Source organism: Rhodnius prolixus, unplaced genomic scaffold, assembly GCF_049639745.1.
Source record: "Rhodnius prolixus isolate KJV_2025 unplaced genomic scaffold, Rpr scaffold_6, whole genome shotgun sequence".
NCBI classification, from domain to species: Eukaryota; Metazoa; Arthropoda; class Insecta; order Hemiptera; family Reduviidae; genus Rhodnius; species Rhodnius prolixus.
Window position 1 is genome coordinate 34,511,761 of NW_027411634.1, and position 21,333 is coordinate 34,533,093.

The 21,333-nt window shown below is 35.3% G+C and overlaps 1 protein-coding gene across 4 annotated transcripts in view; it reads right to left on the reverse strand.

Annotated features, from left to right (window-relative positions):
- The window catches only part of LOC141460304 (uncharacterized), a 762,362-nt gene that overhangs the window by 457,717 nt on the left and 283,312 nt on the right, over positions 1–21,333 (reverse strand). For all 4 annotated transcript variants that reach the window (XM_074140196.1, XM_074140195.1, XM_074140193.1 and 1 more), the window contains one exon: positions 8,605–8,771. In XM_074140196.1, the coding sequence (XP_073996297.1) occupies positions 8,605–8,748 (144 nt within the window). In that variant the 5' untranslated portion in view covers positions 8,749–8,771. The remainder of the gene's footprint in view (positions 1–8,604; positions 8,772–21,333) is intronic.

Genomic DNA, 21,333 nt, shown 5'->3' on the forward strand with positions numbered 1-21,333 from the left:
CTTTCTTTGGATTGGAAAGAAATCGCAATAAAATTAGGATCTAGGAGGACGTGGACGATCACCTTGGATGGAGGGAATGCTTGTGGGCAGCGCGACGTAATGGATGAGGAACCCACAGCAATTGAACAGGAATCGTTGAGGCAAGCGTTATACGAACGTAACCCTATTTAAACCCCAAAGCCTAAGGCCAAAACCCCCACTACCTTATCCTGTGTGATTCAAGAAATGAGATTATTTAAGAAATATAATTAGAATTAGACAGATTACACTTAAGAAATAATAAATGAACGTCATGAGAATGTTCGAACCAGATTTCTTTCGACAGTCAATGAGTTTTATTATGAATAACACATCGACATCTTCCAATCTTGAATGAAAATTAGTATAACAGGCAGGAAATGAAAGTATGAATAATTTATTGAATAAAATAATAATAATGAATAAATAAAATATCCAATTCAGTACCGGAAGATGGCAGTAATATTGGAAAATCATTTCAGATTTTAAATTATTTTGAATCACGTTGCTAATTTACAACACAAAGAGACATGGCTACTGAATAAAGGATTTATTGAAGGGCTGAATGTGAACGCTCTGCCATGGGATGGGATTGATTAATTTAAAGAAATATCGTGCGGGGGAGTTGATGGGATCAAGGACGACTCGGTTCTATTCAAGATGGACCATTATAAAGAGAGAGTGAAACGCTATCGATTTATCTGCTGCGGTCATCATAAATTCTCTATCGTAGAATAAATTACCTTTTTAAATATTCCTATAAGTAGATCTAGTTTTTTTCAAATAAATATTTCATTGACCTGCTTTATTTTCTTTACATCTTCCCTAAGATTCGAGTGGTACTCCCTTTTCTAACAAAATCACTCAATCCATACCAATTAACAACTTCAATGGATTTTTCATTTTTCTTAAATTTTCCCGAAAATGGCTTTAATGATTTTCTTTAAACTCAATTTATACATAAATTCAATTAAGGGCACTTCCTCTCTTTTAAAGTACTATTTCAGTATAACATTCGGTATTACCACAAATTGGTTACTAATAATATACCACTCTTACGAAACTCTAAGACGACCGTAAAAAACAAAAGTTCTTCTGTATAAAGTGGTCTTCACAGACGATGTTGCTCTATGCCAGCTCAGTTTAAAGCCTAACCAAGACAACACAGCACTAATTTCTCAAAATTGAGATAGACTCTCCACGACGTACAATAAATTCGATTCCACTGTACATTCCTTTATCCAAAACCGACTCTGCTGAAACTACCCTCCACTCTAGATTATCATCCTAAAGCACTCTGCCGCGATACAGCCACTTACGATTCTTTTTATTCCCTAGAGGCCCGAATTGAAACATGAAACATGTACTTCTCAAACTTACTCCTCCAGATGCAGGATTGTTTCCTACTCTTTTTCCCTGCATGTTTTATCCTTGTCCCCATCTTAAGCGTCCCTTAAATGTTTTGTAGATTAAAATATAAATACCTATATTGGTATTTCTGGTATTAACTGGAAGGATGTTCCAAATTTTGGATTGAATTTTTCATGTTTCTTAGACTTTTTCCAAAAACAGTTCCAACGATCTCTAATCTATTCTATCTCTAAACTCCTAATATAGATTACTAGCACATAGTTACTGAAATTTGAATACCTTTTTAGGGCATTCAGAGGACTGATAAGAGTAGGACAAAAGTTTAGGCAATGAGCAGTTTTGGTCAATGCAAATTATAACTTAATTCAAGTTTTGAAGATTTGTTTTTTTGTAGAAATGCGAGAATTATAGTAATAAGAAGTCGTTTAAGTTTTGAAACTAGATTTTTTTTATAATATAATCTGAAATTTTATAATCTTTTTACTTTTAGTTAAAAACAATATATTTTACGATTGAGCCATAATCGGGAATAACCGTCTTGAAGTCTCCTGAAGTCTGATAAAGTAGTTTTTAGGATTCCAAAACGAAAAATCCCCCCAAAAAATAATACATTAACTGCCCATTTGGAGTCTCCAGAGACCCGGCAGTACCTCAGTGATCAAAATTACCCCCTCCCTTTTATTGAGGTTTTCTCCAAAAAATGACTCCCAATATTTCCCGGTTAAAAGTGTTATTTCAGTGCAAAGCACAGTTTTACCATCTCAGGGTGACCTATTATTTATTATAGATGTAACAACTCATTAATGTAATATCTAGATGTGTAAAAAATTTATTTTTTTTCTTATATATTTATTATGGTTTTAAGAAATAAATAATAAAATGCTTTGCATAGAGATAAAATTCCGTTTTACTATATATAATATAGGCATATATAATACTATAAAAAGTTCCTTCATAAATCGATAGTGTAATAATAAGGTTCTAAACATTTATAATATATTTTATTCTTTTGCTAAGTAAGTCTTAAAAACATTTTATTTCTATGTTGATGGAGGTAATTTCGGAAGTTTATCTCCTCCAAAATAGAATAAGTTAACATTTAATGACTTTTTTTATATATAAATATAAATTTTAAAATTGAAATTACGACCTTTCAGCAGTTTTTATTTAAATAATGTGACGTAAATACTCACACGTCTTTGTAATACAATTTTGGTAATTAAATTTTCTCAATAATTAGAATTCTTATCAAAAATCTTCACTGTTAAATACGTTCACTTTATTAATGAGACAATTTTCGAAAAATTACGATAATTTTTTTTTTTTATCTCTTATTGCAATTTACCACTGCAACAGTTGTTGCAACAAGCAAATATGATAAAAGAAAAAAGAAATAGAAGAAAATCATGAGTGGAGAAGGCACCCAGTGGTGTCACTCCAGATAAGGTGCTTTGCTCTCACGATAAGAGAAGATCACGAGGCCATCTTCTCTTCAATCTCCTTAGAGGATTACTCTGGTAATGTGGAGGAAGACAGGTGTTCTATAAGAGGGTTAGAATGAGCTGCTGTAGAGGAATGAAATTTGAAGAAACGAGTGTTAGCAAGATCTGTAATGAAAGGGATTTTGGAGGTCATTATGGATAGTGAGGTTTAGATACATAGAACGGAGCGTTTAGAAGTTTTCGAAGTATTTTTGACTGTAATGCCTGGAGGCGTAGTGAGTTGGAACGCTTAGTCGATCCCCATACTTCGATGCCGTATGACCAAATGGGTCGCAGGAACAGTAGATATAAGAAGAGAAAATTTAAAACAAAATTTTTCAATAAAGTGGCACTTTCTTCCAATTTCCGTATCAGTTGATTTTCTTATAAACAGAAATTTGATTTATATACTATTAAATTCATTAGATATAGTAAGCGCTCCTTTTTAAGTATCTAACCAGACTTTACTTACTGATTTTAACCTTACTTTTATCACCTGACTCGCCAAAACCCAGTTCAGAAAACTTCATTTCAAGCTGCAATCACACGTAAATCTTCTAGCTCGAAATCTTTTATCTAGAACTTTTCCTGATAACCCGACATCTCCTCTCAAGGGAAGAGAGTGACTAACAGTCTTGGAGTGTTACCACTGGGGGTAACTTCTCCACTCGTTTTTATCTACTGTTCACCGTTATCATTGTTACATATACGAGGTTCGTTTGAAAAGTCCGTGCAAAGTCAGAGAGATAGCACCACTGGCGCGTATCGAGGTTATGTTTAGTTAGTAGCATCTCTTGGAAGAACACACACCAAGTTTCAGCCAGATCGGTCTATTTCTTTGTGTTTGGCATTCGTTTGAATCGAGGAAGTCGAGTGATTTGTAGCTGTTCCAGAAGAATCCGCAGGACTTTAAGCGTTCACTGTAGATGAAACATGGATACATCACTACACTCCTGAGACCAAAGAACAATCTAAACAATGGGTTACCAAGGGGGAATCTGCGCCAAAAAAGGCGAAGACCGTTCCTTCGGCCGGAAAGATTATGGCGACTGTCTTTTGGGATTCGCAAGGAATAATCCTCATCGACTATCTGGAAAAGGGTAAAACTATTACAGGTGCATATTATTCATCGTTATTGGACCGTTTGAAAACCGAGCTGCAAGAAAAACGCCCACGATTGGCCCACAAAAAAGTCCTTTTCCATCACGACAACGCACCAGCTCACACCTCAGCAGTTGTGGTCGCAAAATTAATGGAAATAGGGTTCCAACTCGTTTCTCATCCCCCCTATTCTCCAGACTTGGCTCCCTCGGACTACTATTTGTTCCCCAATATGAAGAAATGGCTGGCGGGAAAAAGATTTTATTCAAACGAGGAGGTGATTGCAGAAACGAATGGCTATTTTTCAGACTTGGACAAATCCTATTATTCGGAAGGGATCAACAAACTAGAGCAGCGTTGGACGAAGTGTGTAAGCCTAAAAGGAGACTATGTTGAAAAATAAAAAAGGTTTACTCCAAAAAATTAAGTAGTTTTTATTTTTGCACGGACTTTTCAAACGACCCTCGTACCGCCATAGCACTGATTGTAGCAAAAATAAATGAGAAAAAAAAAATCATAGTCAAATAGAATAGGTATTCCTTGTTCCAAGCAAGTGCCTTCCTTAAGTTCATCCAGGGCGATCAAATAAAAAGTAATATAGGGATTCCCAGATACTAACAGGTAGGAGAGTACCTCAAGATACTATGCGAGAGCTGGTGCACAACATGCAGGTTCAAAATATGCTGGCAAAATAGCCGAATACCATTCGTGAGGTAATAAAAGGGTATTTTGGAGAATAGACTTGGTTTTACCTAATTTAGGAACAACTACGTCCAAAAAACTATGAATACAAATAGCATTAAAAACAACAACAAAAGAGAAAGTTAAAATATTCGATTTATTCGCTTAATTAAACTACAATCTATTTTCAAGGAGTCCGTCTTGCTAATGTTTTAGAAGGAAACATAATTTAAAGAATCAAAATTAAAACTGTTACTCCTTAGGGGGGGGGGATAATAACTTGATTATAATATATGGGAAGGGATTAGCTATGAGGTTAGCATACTGGACTCCCACGCGGAGGTCCCGGGTTCGAATCCAGCTGCTGACTCTTAAATTTTCTCTTCCTAGGAGCTTCTTACAGCTCACTGTCCGGTGATGGTCAGTGTTGTCTGTAACGAGAGAACACTGTCCGGAGGCCGGCAGTGCACTGAAAAAAGTTCCGGGCGCCAATAACCCGGATGTTGACGCGCCTTAAATCACAAAAAAAAAAATAATAATAAGTTGCTTTTTCACTTTTAATTGGTTAAATAATTAATATTACTAATTAAAATGAAATAATGCATTGGCTGCGTATCAGTGAATCAACTACCTCAAAATAAGCTAAAACCTCCGACAATTATTATTATTAAATCTCTACAAGATTTCAGAAATTAGTCTTTCATGAAAGGCCTTCGGTATCTTGTAAATGCCAAACATCAAACGCTCTTATTTCTATATTAAGAAACCATCAGGAGATTTACCTAATTAAATTGGCAGCCTTAACTTATCCTCTTTGGTTGTGGAGAATCTACAGGAATTTTTTTAAATAATTTGCACCATTATTTGCAAATTCTCGTAAATATTTTAGCCTTTTAAATGCTGCTTTTTTCCTGGCCTCTAATCTTTAAGTGTTCGTCGGTGGTTCGCAAAGGTAATTGTAACAAAAAGATTTAATTGTTGTTCATTCTTTTAGGTGACTGATTTATAGTTTCAATAGGATGAAAAAATGATTGCCATTTTAGTCGAGTAAAATTTATGTCCATGAACAGACAAGACAGAAGACACACCAATCCTGAAATGTAATAGTATTACTTTCTAAACTAGCCCTGAAGATGACCTAGTCCCTAGGTCGAAAGCTCGGCAAAATAAATTTTACTCGACTGAAATGGCAATCATTTTTTCATCCTATTGAAAAAGATTTAATATTGCTCAAATATTTAATGGATGGTTAGTCCTTAGATTTCCCTTAAATAACATTGGCAGAAGGATGAATTTTCCTGCAAAGAACTGTTTGCCAATAAAATTTCCAGAACTTTATATGCCGTTATAAGGATCAAAACACCAATTTCCAAGAAAATCAGATCTCAAAATAAACTTTGAGTGCATAACCAAAATCTAGTGTCCAAACTACGAGACTAAATAGTTCTTACCGTACTTTACATCGGAACCTTAAAAGGAAATCTAACTGCAAACTTCCTCGAACTTCCTGCCCTAAAACGAACTTAGCCAGGAAAAAATGATTATTAAAAAAGTTATTAAAAAAAATGTGAACAAAGATAAAAAACTAAAACACAAACTAATTACAAACAGAAACTTCTTTGCTCGCAAGTAATACCATCAAAGAATTTTTAAAAATAGAAAACACAGTCTATAAATGAGTAGAGAAAATAAATAAGAACCAAAATGGAGGATAGAAAGGTGGGTACATGAACAAACCATTTGATCAAAAGTAGAAAGTTAGACCCCTGGGAGACTCTGATATGATCTGGATCGCAGACTCCTTGTACTCTGAAGTTCTCTCTACTATCCAACTCTCGGCTATAGAAATGTTCCCAAAGCTAGAGAATGTAGCTCACAAAGTATTGGGGCCGTTCTTATTGTAAGTCAACTCTCTTTTCCCTTAAAATCATGCTGAGATTTCTCTAGGGGATGAACAGGGACCCCCCCGTAGGCAGGATCCTTTCCCTAGTTTGTTTGTTTGTTCGGTATTGTGTAGTTTTCTATACGGAAACTAATAATTTTGTTTATCTTCATGTTGTTCTCTATATCACTTGGTACTTTGAGTAATAAAAACTATAAATATATCAAGTTTATAGTTAGAAGTTAACCTTTGACAGGGCGCCGCACTTAAAACCAAATTTTTAATCAACAGCTTCCATCTTTGCTACTACAGTTCTAATCTTTCATTTCTCTATTTTATTACTTTCACTGTAATCTGAGTCCCAACCAGGTCAACGACGTCCGCTATCTTAGGCCTCTCCTATTTTTACTGAAGAATTATTTGGAATTACCTATATAAAAAGTTTATTTATTTCTTTTTGTTTCCATTACAAAAATGTTTGCGTAATCGTGCGGATATTGATTTTCGAGATTTCAACGTAAAATAAAATTAACTAATGTCCAAAGAGTTATTTTTCACGTGAAAGTTTGAAATAAAACTACACTTATACGATCGCCCCCCCCAAAGAACCCCATAAATGACGGTTTGTACTTGAAAAATAAATTATTTTCTAATATAGACTTTGTTTTTCCAACCAGTTAACTCCTGCATGGCCGAAATAGTTTTGGAGAGAAGTTTTAGGGCAGATTGCGGCTTCAAAATTAACTTCTAGATTAATTCTTATTTTTTATTCAATATATTTCTTTTCTTTGGCAAGTGATGTCGAATTCGTGCTTTTCTGTTAAGACCAAAAAACGTGTGGACGAGCCTGATCAGATCCTGCCCTGTTTAGTCAGGACATTTTGTGCAATCCATTGAATATCCTCCTTGAAAGAGGCGCCACGGTAGCCGAGCGGGTTAAGAGGCGAGACCTGCAAAGCTAATATGCATTGTGGTACTGGGTTCGATTCGGTTTGTACTTGAAAAATAAATTATTTTCTAATATAGACTTTGTTTTTCCAACCAGTTGACTCCTGCATGGCCGAAATAGTTTTGAAGAGAAGTTTTAGGGCAGATTGCTGCTTCAAAATTAACTTCTAGATTAATTCTTTTTTTTTTATTCAATATACTTCTTTTCTTTGGCAAGTGATGTCGAATTCGTGCTTTTCTGTTAAGACCAAAAAACGTGTGGACGAGCCTGATCAGATCCTGCCCTGTTTAGTCAGGACATTTTGTGCAATCCATTGAATATCCTCCCTGAAAGAGGCGCCACGGTAGCCGAGCGGGTTAAGAGGCGAGACCTGCAAAGCTAATATGCATTGTGGTACTGGGTTCGATTCGGTTTGTACTTGAAAAATAAATTATTTTCTAATATAGACTTTGTTTTTCCAACCAGTTGACTCCTGCATGGCCGAAATAGTTTTGAAGAGAAGTTTTAGGGCAGATTGCTGCTTCAAAATTAACTTCTAGATTAATTCTTTTTTTTTTTTATTCAATATACTTCTTTTCTTTGGCAAGTGATGTCGAATTCGTGCTTTTCTGTTAAGACCAAACAACGTGTGGACGAGCCTGATCAGACCCTGCCCTGTTTAGTCAGGACATTTTGTGCAATCCATTGAATATCCTCCCTGAAAGAGGCGCCACGGTAGCCGAGCGGGTTAAGAGGCGAGACCTGCAAAGCTAATATGCATTGTGGTACTGGGTTCGATTCTCGGTCTTGGCCTTGGATTTTATTTAATGGTTAAATGAGAAATAGTAAAGTACGTTTGCTATTCGTCTCCGTCCACGACACCTAGTAAATGGTAGTTGGACGTTAAGCCCCGCCTGAAAAAATAGGCGATTGCTTTACTTTACTTTTTTTTTTTTCCTCCCTGAAAGACTACACCACCTTTTGGATACAACCCCCAGATATGGAAGCGAACACTAATTAAGATTGTTTGGAAATCCTATAGCCAATATTGGTACCCAATATTCGTTAAAAAAACTGTAAAAGCAAATTTAAAATAATAAAGGTTATTAATTGTAATATCCAAATTTTTTGCAAGTACTCACTTTGTTTTTCTGCGCAGGTATCTGTACATGGCCGAGATCGTTTTGTACACCGAACGGATATTTGATCTCCTTGTTCTGCAGGACGACGGTCGTATTGACCGGAGCCGCTCCTGTCCAACTTCCACGGCTCCCGCATTGCCTCATCCCAGTACACTCATCCCAACCGCCTGCAAAAAAAAGAAGAAAAATTTAAATATCGGCTCAATTAACTATAATTCAAAAATATCATTAGGCAATACTATGAGCTAAGCTTTTTTGGTTAATAAGCGCAGAGGAACATTACTCGAAATTCCATAAACATACGTTTTGAAATTACTGGTTGTCCTTCCCAATTCAAACCCAAATCACTGACGTCAGTAAAACTTCACTTGTTTTGCAAGGGAGCCACTTCTTAATAAATAACTTGATCTTCTGGTTCTTAATTAATTAAAATACGCTAAAAAGTTTTCTTAAAAATATTTTGGGAACTTTATTGGGCGGCCATATTTACCAAATATGGGAATAATAGAATAAATCATAAATATATGGAGTGTATTATGAATTAAGGGATCTCAAGTGTGCAGAGTCGCCACACTCCATTTTTCCAGTTAAACAGAATTGCCAACCATTTTCAAAAAAGAAAAACAAAAAAAGTATTGCAGACTCAAAAAACCTCTTTTAAAGGGTTACTTCCGGCGAAATCCAAATTTGGCGTAATCGTAGTACTTCCCTTACTCAGTAATATAAAGTAAAAAAATATTATTGTGACTTGCGAGATAACATAATGGCCGCTTTTTAGTACAATGTATATGTTTGACGTAATAAATGTGGTCGTTTCATATCAGATATTTAAAAGTATTTTCTGTTAATAGGAGCATCATAAAGTCAGTAATAATGCAGAATATAATCGCCATTTTTTTTTGGGGTGGCGAGCGTTTTTTTTTATACTCCCAAATGCCATCCAACCACGTGGGCATCCCAGTTCCAAAACTACACGGACTCCTAACCATGATATACGATCGTGAAGAGTGTAAAAGTTACTACCACCGCCTCCCGTTCTTGGCGGACTATTCTCTCTCTCTCTCAACCATAACAATATACCTACAAACATAAATACAGACTGTGAAGAGTGATAAACATTCTGGGAAAACATATAAGGCGTTATGAAATTCCATCGTATGTTCTCTCTACTGGAATATCCAAGCTGTTACTTTTACCTTTATTATATTAGCCAAAATGGCCGACATATTTTAGCCGGTAGCTCTTGTTTTCTTTGTATACCACTACTTCTTTCACTTTCTATAACACTCGGTTCTATTTTATTTAGTCAACGAGAAAACTATAATGGAATAAAGTGTAATACATAAAGAATAGTATTAAATATATTTTTGTGAACCTACAACTAGATATGGTCACATTAATATAGTTTTTTTTTTTAAACGTAATACATTCTTTTTGTACGCCATGTAATCCTAGTAATACGTAAGCATGAATAAACTTGTAGAATATAACGAATATTATGATTTAAATTCATGGTGAAATGAATTTTATACATTGAAACATTGCCAATACATTCTTTACTTATTCCTTGAATGGCCCAAATGTATGTCATTAGGACAATCAGACAACAAAATTCTCGAAGCAAGTAACGGAATTGGGTCGACAAATTACAAATTCAGGATCCGCTACTACATAGCTACTAAGTTTGTAATGCTATCTGGCTACTAAAGCAATAAGTTCATGGATTAATCCAACAACATGGTTTCAAAGACCTGGATTTTTTAACTTCAATAAAAAGGAACCGGAGGATCCGTTGTATTGAGAGCTCTCCCTAGATGTTTGAGCTGTCATCGTTTAACCAAAATGGCCACAATGTGAGTTATCGATGGGCACCACGTCAACCGCTGTCACGGTAACGTGCTTAGGAATTCGAATCTCTTACTTTATTTTATCCAATTTAAGGTGCATCAACATGTGAGAAGGTAATTGGCGTCCGGAGCCGGCTACCGGACAGTATTCTCTCTTTTTCGACAACACTATTCATCAACAGGACAGTGAGCTTTAAGAAGCTTCCAGGAAGAGAAGATCCAAGGGCCCAGCAGATTAGAACCCAGGATCTCCGCTTTAGAAAACCCATTTTGTGGAATTGAAAAAGCCTGTCCTATAGTAGAATTAAACAGCAAGGTTTTTTGGAAAAGTAAGCGATATTGTTATTCTATCATTCGAACGAGTTAATTTTTAACGGCCTATTCAAGAGATTTTACTTGCATCAGAGTGCAAAGACGTTCACTATTGAACATTATATGCGATACAGCGATAGGAACACTGGATACACATTACACGAATGGTTCCAGAAAGGATCAAATGTCTGGAACAGAGGTCTATTTTAAGGCAGGAGAACATATGGCCGCGTGTCACGTGATGAACAAAAACTGCCTTCTTGTCTAAGATCAACATCATTCTTAGTTCGTACTTTAAATGAGCAAATACGGAACTCAATTTAAAGAGTCTTATGAAATGTCCCAGGAGATTGGTGGCAGCCATTTTCTACCAATGATAAGAAGATATATGGGTGTTTCCATGTAAGGAGGAAGTGAATATTTTCGCTAAATTCGCGCCTCCATAAATCAAAAGAAAAAATTAATAATAAAATATTATATTTTTTTAATTCACCACCATCTATATTTTCATTTCTTTTGTCCTGGCCAATCCGAATAGCGAACATAACGTACCTCACTTCGCCCTCTAGCATCATGCTAGAGAAGATATGCAAGTTCTATTCCCCAAGTCATCACAACTCTATAACCCGGTGTTTATTGGCCCTCAGGGTAACCCAATAAAACTTCATTCCCAGTCAAGTTATAATTCTAAACTTTCCAGTTTTCATATTTTATGCAATTTGTGGAAATATTCTCAAATAGGTTTTCATTTTCAAATAAGAATTTTATAATTTAATTTTTATGGGCAAAGTGAAATTTTTGAAATGAGAGTTTTTTTGAAAATATCTCATAAACAAAAATGGTTAGAAAGGTTAAACTTGGTGTTCTGGTTTATCACTTCTTGACACGACCACAGGATCATGGAAATGAAAGGAAAAATCGCCTAAATTTTAAAACATTCACCCAGGATTTTGAGAGAGTTCCTAAGTGGAAAGTCAGTATCACCTATGCAGACAAATAGGAGACTATACCATGGACACGGTGCACAGGCACACAGGAGAGTTCAGGACTCCCTGAATTGAAACCAATCTTTAATAGCTAAGGGTTTTTCTATTGTTTTTTCCCTTCATGTTTATTTTTTATATTTTGTACATGTCCTTAGAAAAATGGTTCAAAAAAATGGGGCTATCAAACTGAACGAAACAAAATCTCAAAACATTACTTTCACTCTTCGACGCATCACTCTTCCTCCTGTCTTTTACAATCTAATTCCTTTACCAGCAGTCAACGTAGTCCGCTACCTTGGGCTTTACATAGAACCCTCATACACGACTTAAGAGAACAGAACTTAACAGACGCTTCCGACAATTGAAAAGACAACTCGACAACAGATCGAAACTAAGTCTGGACAACAAAAGACTTATATATGTAAGTATATTAAGGCCATTCTGGGCTTATGGCATCAAATTGTGAGGTTCAACTAAACGCTCAAATCTGCAAAGGATACTTGCAGTCTAAAATTCTTCGCTCTACAGTTAAACGCTCCTTTCTACGTCACCAATCAAACCATTCACACAGACTTGGAACATTCCTTTCGTGCAACACAAGTTACTGAAAACACGTTACAGAAAATTCCATCTTAACATTCAAACACATCACAGTCCACTGGTACAACATCTATCTTCAAGAACATTTCCAGACAACACTTCCAGACGTCTTAAAAGACAGTGGCCTCGAGATCTCCTCTCTGATGGTCAGTAGAATTTAGAATGTTATTGGAGTGTTACCGATGGGTAACTTCTCCACTCTATGTGTGGTATGTTGCTTATTGTTATATATATATATATATTGTACAATTTATCTTACAATTGCTTAAGCTGGAGGTTATAGTATTTTTACTGGCACACCTATGCAAATATGTATAAATTATCAATCAATAAATATATTATTATTATAAAAATGGTAAAAGACCACCAAAAGAGGAGCTCCAGTTAAAAAAAAAAACAACTGTACGTAACATAATATTTATCCTGTTAAAGGATATCCATCCAGAAATTCTCTCTATTTTCCATTATAAACAAGATGCAATTATTAAGATACATTTACCAAAGGAAATTGATTTCAAATAAAGTTGAAAAAAGCAAAAAAAAACTTCTTTTGAAGTTTTCCAAGTAATTAAAAGCTAATTTCCGTTGATTCTAAAGTTCTAGATCCCACAAGGTAAATAAACTAAGCGTTCTTCTTTTTAGACTGTGAAAAATTCTTAGTGAAAAACAACTGAACGGAAATTAAAACCATAAATCAACTATGAAAACTAGTTTGTTTCTTTTTAATAGCTATACTTAACTACAGTGAAAATATAATTTAAAAATTTGAAAAAATAGTAAGGACTTCCAGAAGTCCCCGTACTGGTAAGGAAAGATAGTCTGGATGTGAAAAAGCATCTAAGATCTTTGGCTGTGTAAAAAAAAGGAAGAAGGAGAAAGAAAGCAATGTTGAAGTTATAAGGTAAAGGAATGCTAGAAATTGGGCGATTTATCTTGAGACTGAGGATGCTGTAAAATGAATTAGAAGTAAGCCGAACAGATATCCGGAGTTAAATTTCATCCGCAGTTTTTCTTATAATAATTCAAACTGATGAATTATCCAATTACAAAAAGATATTAATCCTTGTACAGAAAGAAAAATCCTAATTTTCATTCATAAAAGCAGTAAGACAAATTATTTCTACAGAAAAATCAGTATTAATCGCCTATTTTCTCTAATTCCATTAATAAAAGAAGGTACTGAGTATAGTGCGCATTTTCTACTTTAATATTTTCTTACCAAAAGGGGAGAGGAATATCGAGTACTCTTCCCTCTGGACGGAAGATGTATGAATGTATCAATAGGCATGAATGTATTTATCAGCGAGAGTGTATTTATAAATACGAATGTTTTAATTAAGAAAAATGTAGGTATAAATGAGTGTAAATATTGTACATATAGCTAGGCTTAGTATATTTTAAGGGCTGTAGGAATATTTATAAGTAGGGAACGGATTCGTATGTATTTACATATTTTTTTCTAGGCAATTTACAGACGTTTTTCAACTAGAAGTATTCATACTGACACTTTTTAAGCCGTTTGAGTCTACTTTTATTTCACATATTTCCACATATTTGGATGTTATCGCATATTTATACATATTTGATTAAAATAAATAAATATTTCTACATATTTAATCAAAATATGTACATATTTTTTCATATTTTTCATTTTGGGCATATTTTCATAATTGGGAGGTGGTTGACAGGAACTGTGAACCACAGACTGTAGGGCTGTGAATCACAGTGGGTACAATGGTTATTGTAATTTACACAGAATGCTGCTAAACCAGTGGTGGGCAAACTTTTTTAATGGGGGGCCACAAAGTTTAAGAAATTCTAGAGGAGGGCCAGAATTATAGAAAAAATGCATTTTGTGTTAAAGCTTTTAATCATAATATTATAAAAACATTACAGCATTACACACTTGTGTAACTACGCGGCTAGTTTAGCTTCACCTATAGGTTATGCATCTATTATTCTACTAAGTAGAATCTACTTTATACTTCTCGACCGTCAAAATGTAATTATAGCGGGCCATATACTATCCATGTCGATGGACCCTCGGCGGGCCGGATTAAATACTTTCGCGGGCCGGAGTTGGCCCGCGGGCCGTACTTTGCCCATCACTGTGCTAAACAGTGACGGGCACTTGTTAGTTCTTTGAAGTTGTCTGACGTTGTCTGTTCTTTCAGCTCGTTCGTTGAAGTGTCCAATTCATTTCGTTCGGTCACTTAGTGTATTCTTTTTTGGGTGAAATGCCACGAACATCGGCCTCAAACAAACAACTGGTTGCTAAATATCTTCGCGAGTTTCCAGCAGAACTTTTTCGAAGTGATGGAGACATTTTGTACTGCACAGCTTGTGACAAGCTATCAAGCTATCTATCCGGACTTGTGCCTTCCACCAGAACCAATATTGACAAGATGGGGTACTTGGCTGGAAGCAGCTCAGTATTACTATGAAAACTACAATAAAATCAAGAATGTACTTTCACATCTCGAAGACGAAGCAGTAGCGATAAATACAGCCAAGTCTTTATTCGAGAAACCTAATTTAAGGAACGACCTTGCATTCATTTCTGACAATTGCGTATTTCTTGCACAAGCCATTACCCAACTTGAGTCCCAAAATGTTCGACTGACAGAAAACGTATCCAACGTTAATAAAGTCATCGAAAAGGTGGAAGGAATACCATTTTCATAAAAAAAAAAGGTCCATTTTACTTAAATATTCCAGAAAATATTTTAAGAAAATCACATATTTTCCACATAATTGACGAAAATAAATGCATATTTTAATTAAATATTTGGCATTTTTAAATACATAAAAATCCGTTCCTTATTTATAAGAGTACTACACCCCAAAGTTCAAAACTGATAGCTAGGATAGTTTAGGATATAGATAGATGCAAATAGCCTTTAGGTGGTAAATAAAACTGAGACAAGACGAATGAGTTGGGTTAGAAGAGGATGACACTACTGGGTACCCGCACTCCCTCTTGTCGGCTGGACCGATAGCCTATGAAGGGAAGTGTGGACCTAGGTCGGATTACCCGGGGCTCCGCCATGCCCTCACTGGATGAGATATTGGTTGGACGCTAATCAGGTGGTGAGACATGTGCCATTCTAGTCCGAGAAAAGAACATAGCTCTAGGGGCGCTAATGACCGTAGTCTTCGATGCGCCCAAAATAAAAAAAAAATATTTTCTACCCGGAAATATCCCGTTTTGTAGTCGTTTGATCCGCAAAAAGTGGTTTTATAAAAATGAGCAGCACGACTCAAAAAGTTCCTCCACATTAATGGATAATATCTTTGATACTTCATTCGTCGTTGAACGCATGTTTATTGAATCCTTGATCTAGTTCTGATCAGTTTTTGGACTTTACATCCATTTTTAGATGTAGATTACAGATTTGATACTTCTAATCTTGGCCACCAAGCTTTTAAGCTTTTGAATCAAATCAGCCAACCCGTAATGGCCGCTTAACTGAATCAAGTTTTCCGGTTTTTCATTTAAATTTCACAAGAAAACGCCGCTTAAGCTGAACTAATTCCCTTGAAAATTCATATGCTCGTTGCAAAATGTGTAGATCTGTAAAGTTTTATTGAAAACCTTTAATTTTTCCCCAAGAAAATGCTTCAATTAAAGCAGTTCTGGGGGAGAGATTTATTAAGCTTCCCTCTTAAAGGGACAAGGATGAACAGCCTCTGTAATTGGAGTTAAATAAAAATAAAATTCCATATTTGATGATAATCTATTGAACTGATTGAATACATTTTTGTAAGTTTTACTGAACTTAGCTTATTATTAAAACAAAATATTTAGAAAACCTGCATACAATGAAAATTTTATCCAGAAACATCAAGATTGATTTTCTGCCAGCCATTTCTGGACTCAGTTTTATCTTATCATTATATTACAAGCTTGTCATGTCAAATCTGGATCTAGGATTAACTGACAAGGCTGCCACTGCATTGTAGCTTTACAGATTTTTAAACAGAATTTATCTTTTTGAATAAAAGATAAATTTAGAAATAATTAAATTATGGTTTTTATGTATTATTAGTATTATTATTAATTCAGCTTTCTCATTTAATGTGGCCCGTTAGTTAACAACATATTTCAGTAGAATAGCTGAACTATAAGAAAACCACGTATCATTTGCCTCTGAAACTGCCCTGATATTTGGGGCGTAAAAATAATGTATAATACAGTTTTACTTCAAAAAAGACCTGATTAGTTTCTGAACTGGTATCGCTATTCTCATAAATGATAATACTTAGTACTATTATTAACCACAGGACTTACGACTCTAAATTAAACTTTAAGGATATCATCACACCTTACACTTTACGATGATGAATTATTGAAATATCTTACACCAGCCCCCCCCAAAAAAGGAATAAGGAGTTATTAAAATTAGGCAATAAATATCCTTGAGAATTAGGGCAAGAACCTATCCCAGCTTCAAGTCCATAAAGCATCATTTGAAGAGAATTAAGCACTCAACATTATATAATTATTCAACACCCAAAATAGTAATCGATAATCTCAAAAAAAGAATTAGCAATAATTTAAATGTAACAATAAATTAAGTTTAATACAGTCGAGCTAAAAATTTAGAAATTGACAAAAACTAATAGGAACAAATTAATGTTTTTTTTACAGCAGCTTTTATTAATATTTGGGATTTATGGTAAGTTCAATTTAAGGACGTTCGCGTCACTGATTGGCAGTCTTAATGGACCGTGTTAAAGCTCTAATCGATGGTTAAAAGCTTGTACCATGTTCGCTTAGTTAGTTTTACTTGGATGTTTTCAAAATGGTACTTTTTTTTTTTACTCTCTATCCCATCTTTGCTCTCACTCGTGTATGTGACAGAAAGAGAATGAATCTCTGACGAGGGAAACCCTGATGCCAGCGAAATTACAAGTACGAGGGTCGTTTGAAAAGTCCGTGTAAAGTCAGAGAGATAGCACCACTGGCGCGTATCGAGGTTATGTTTAATTAGTAGCATCTCTTGGAAGAACACACACCAAGTTTCAGCCAGATCGGTCTATTTCTTTGTGTTTGGCATTCGTTAGAAACGAGGAAGTCGAGTGATTTTCAAAAAATGGACGAAAAAGAATTTCGTGTATTGATTAAACACTACTTTATGAAAGGCAAAACGCCTCAGGAGACTAAAAAGAAGCTTGATAAACATTATGGTGACTCTGCACCTTCGATTAGAACAGTTTATAAGTGGTTTCAAAATTTTCGGAGTGGCCATATGGGCACAAGTGACGCTGAACGTTCTGGACGCCCTGTTGAGGTTACTACTCCAGAAATCATTGATAAAATCCATGATATGGTGATGGATGGCAGAAGAGTGAAGGTGCGTGAGATTGCTAGTGCTGTGGGCATCTCGAATGAACGGGTACATAATATTTGCATCAACATTTGGACATGACAAAGCTATCCGCAAGATGGGTGCCGCGATTGCTCACGCTTGACCAAAAACGAAATCTTGTGAAGTGTTGCAAGGACGGTTTGCAGCTGTTCCAGAAGAATCCGCAGGACTTTAAGCGGCGTTTCGTCACTGTGGATGAAACATGGATACATCACTACACTCCTGAGACCAAAGAACAATCTAAACAATGGGTTACCAAGGGGGAATCTGCGCCAAAAAAGGCGAAGACCGTTCCTTCGGCCGGAAAGATTATGGCGACTGTCTATTGGGATTTGCAAGGAATAATCCTCATCGACTATCTGGAAAAGGGTAAAACTATTACAGGTGTTATTGGACCGTTTGAAAACCGAGCTGCAAGAAAAACGCCCACGATTGGCCCACAAAAATGTCCTTTTCCATCACGACAACGCACCATCTCACACCTCAGCAGCTGTGGTCGCAAAATTAATGGAAATAGGGTTCCAACTCGTTTCACATCTCCCCCTATTCTCCAGACTTGGCTCCCTCGGACTACTATTTGTTCCCCAATATGAAGAAAGATTTTATTCAAACGAGGAGGTGATTGCAGAAACGAATGGCTATTTTTCAGACTTGGACAAATCCTATAATTCGGAAGGGATCAACAAACTAGAGCAGCGTTGGACGAAGTGTATAAGCCTAAAAGGAGACTATGTTGAAAAATAAAAAAGGTTTACCTCAAAAAATTAAGTAGTTTTTATTTTTGCACGGACTTTTCAAACGACCCTCGTATAATTACATATTCCTACTACAATTTGCTACTAATTTTCATTACAAATTATTGATAGCAAACGACGCACGTAAACGAAAGCGTTTTAAGCGACATTTGTGGTTTCTTAGGGGAGGAAGTTTGAGTTTGAGCTGAAGGATTGGAATGAGTCAAGAGCTTAGTGTGGAATCTGTAGTGAGTAAACTACTCACTTGACCATGGAGGCGACGAAAGGGGTATTTAGGTCGGCGTGTAGGGATAAAGATACTATATGGTGGGTAGTTCGTAATATAGCGAAGGAATTAGGCTTAGGATAGTTTGGATACGGATTACATTAGTTCGCTTGGCAGTCCCGTATAGTTCCAGTCCTCCATATGGTCACAGTGGTCTCAGTAAGGAGGTGTAGAGGAGTTTAATTCGCCAGAGATAAATTTGGAGCGGTCACTTAGCAGTTAGAGAGAAGTCCAAAACTTGTATGATCAACACCCTTTAAGTAGTTAAAGTTAAAACGATAAAATCAACTGCGATAGTTCTTTCATTAAAATTCAACTTTATTTAAAAAATTAAATTCTTTATTTAAGAATCGAAAATCGCAAAGAGAATTTGTTTGGCTAATTCACGTTAGTCCGCCATGTTTGACTTGGCACCTTCACTTCATGCCGTACATGTACTGAATACATATCAGCTGCACCAGGTAATAATGTTCAACATATATCGACCCACATATCTTATTTGTACCAACAAACACAAGTTATACAATTTTAAATTCATTCAAGTTCTGTGGTAAAATCATCATTGGTCGATTGGTAAACATGTAACATTTTGTGGGTCGAGTTCGTGTGTATTTCTGTTATAGGATTATGGTTATTTGGTAAGCTACATTTGGCTGTGTAAGATCTATTTAAAACTGTTTGTGTATGAATGTTAAAAATTGAAAAATTTCGAGGATTCAAAAAAGAAAAGAAAAACAAAAAATTAAAAACTTTAAAAGGTTTTCCAAAACCGGATTTTGTAATAATTTGTGAAACCTTTTTGTTTTTGTTCTTTACTAAAAACGGGGAAAGAGGAAGTAATGAACTCGTCAAATTTTGGATTGCGAGTTTAGACAGGAAGTAAACCCATTTTGATGTCAACTGAATCCGAAAAAGTGATTTTTTTAATTTTCTCAAAACTATGTAAACGCATTCTACTCATGGTGATCTACAACTTAGGATTCAAGATTGGCGAGGAATCGGTCAAATAGAAACAACTCGTCTTTTCTGCCAACGTTTCGACAAATTATATTGTAATTAGTCTATTGTATCTGTTCCATCTCTTTATTGTTATTACCAAAATTCCCGTGTAAGTCCCTCTATATCTGTGTACAGGGTGTTCATTTTAAGACGGCTCAAATGCATTTCATGCTTATACGGTTAATAAAGGTGCCTCCTCTGGCTCGCTAGCCAGGTTATCCAGGAGGTTATCAACTGCTCTCTGTATCTGAGGAGGCACCTTTGTAAATGCTTCACAAGTTGAGTAAAGTGCATTATTTGATAAATTAAGGAATAAGTTTGATTCTTTGAATGAAAGATAGTGATCACTTAAATATGTGGCAGGAGATTTCCAATTTTTTTGGTAAATAAACGCAACTCTCCCAAAATTACCAAATAATTATTAAACCTTCTTGTTTGTAACAGATGTAAAATTATTTTTTAGCCATTTTGAGTATGTTTGAGAACATATAAAGCTCTTAACATTTGATTTTTCTTAGAAAAATCACTCGGAAAACGACTTATTTCCCGATATTAAGAAAAATACTAGCTTTACTGCCTTGGCAATATTTTTAGTAGAAAGGGGATGAAAAAATACATAAAATTGACCTATCGCGTGCTCTTCTTTCTCTTTGATAGCAAGTTAAAAAATTGAAATATGATTAATAAATATCAGATTTTGAAATGGCCCAGCACCTTTAATTTTAAAGATATCGAATTACGGTTTCCGGTTTCTTTCATAACCTTTTATACTTTTTAAGCTGTCTATATGAAAATAGGGGTCAACTGCGAACCCTCACTTTTGGTTGCGCGTCAGCCGCGTATGCGGGCAGGAATAAAAATCAAGTCACATATTCTGAAACTAGAGGCGACGGGCAACAAATTTTTCCTCTACCATTTTTTTGCTCAGATTAACCGTTTAAGCATAAAATGCATTTGAGCCGTCTTAAAATGAACACCCTGTATAAAAAGTGTAAAATTTTTTTCTGAAAAGTGGCACTTCTGATTGAAAAATATTGTTCTTTAACTTTTTGAAAGGTAAATGCCAGGCTCTTTTTGATTTGTCAAAAAATATGGCCTTCTTTTTGATTTGTCGATTTTCCTGGTCGTACGAGCGCAAATATGATTAGAACGTACAAACAAATCAATTTCATTAATAAAAAATCAAGTCACATATTCTGAAACTAGAGGCGACGGGCAACAAATTTTTCCTCTACCATTTTTTTGCTCAGATTAACCGTTTAAGCATGAAATGCATTTGAGCCGTCTTAAAATGAATAACCATATATACCAGCTTCTCCAGTTCTGGCTCTTAGTTTCTGTAACTCAACCAACCCGCATAGCCACGTAAGTTTTCAATAATTATAAAGAATTTATTGTATTTCATTTATTTTTATATTACTGATTTTTTAAATTATCTGTATTTTATGTATTTGTAATATCCAGTCCCTGAAGAAGACAATATATTTGTCGAAACGTTGGCAAAAAGGCGAGTTGTTTTATTTGACCGATTCCTCGCCAATCTTGAATCCTAAGTTTAACAATTTACGGTCACGAAACCTAAATATTCGTGAT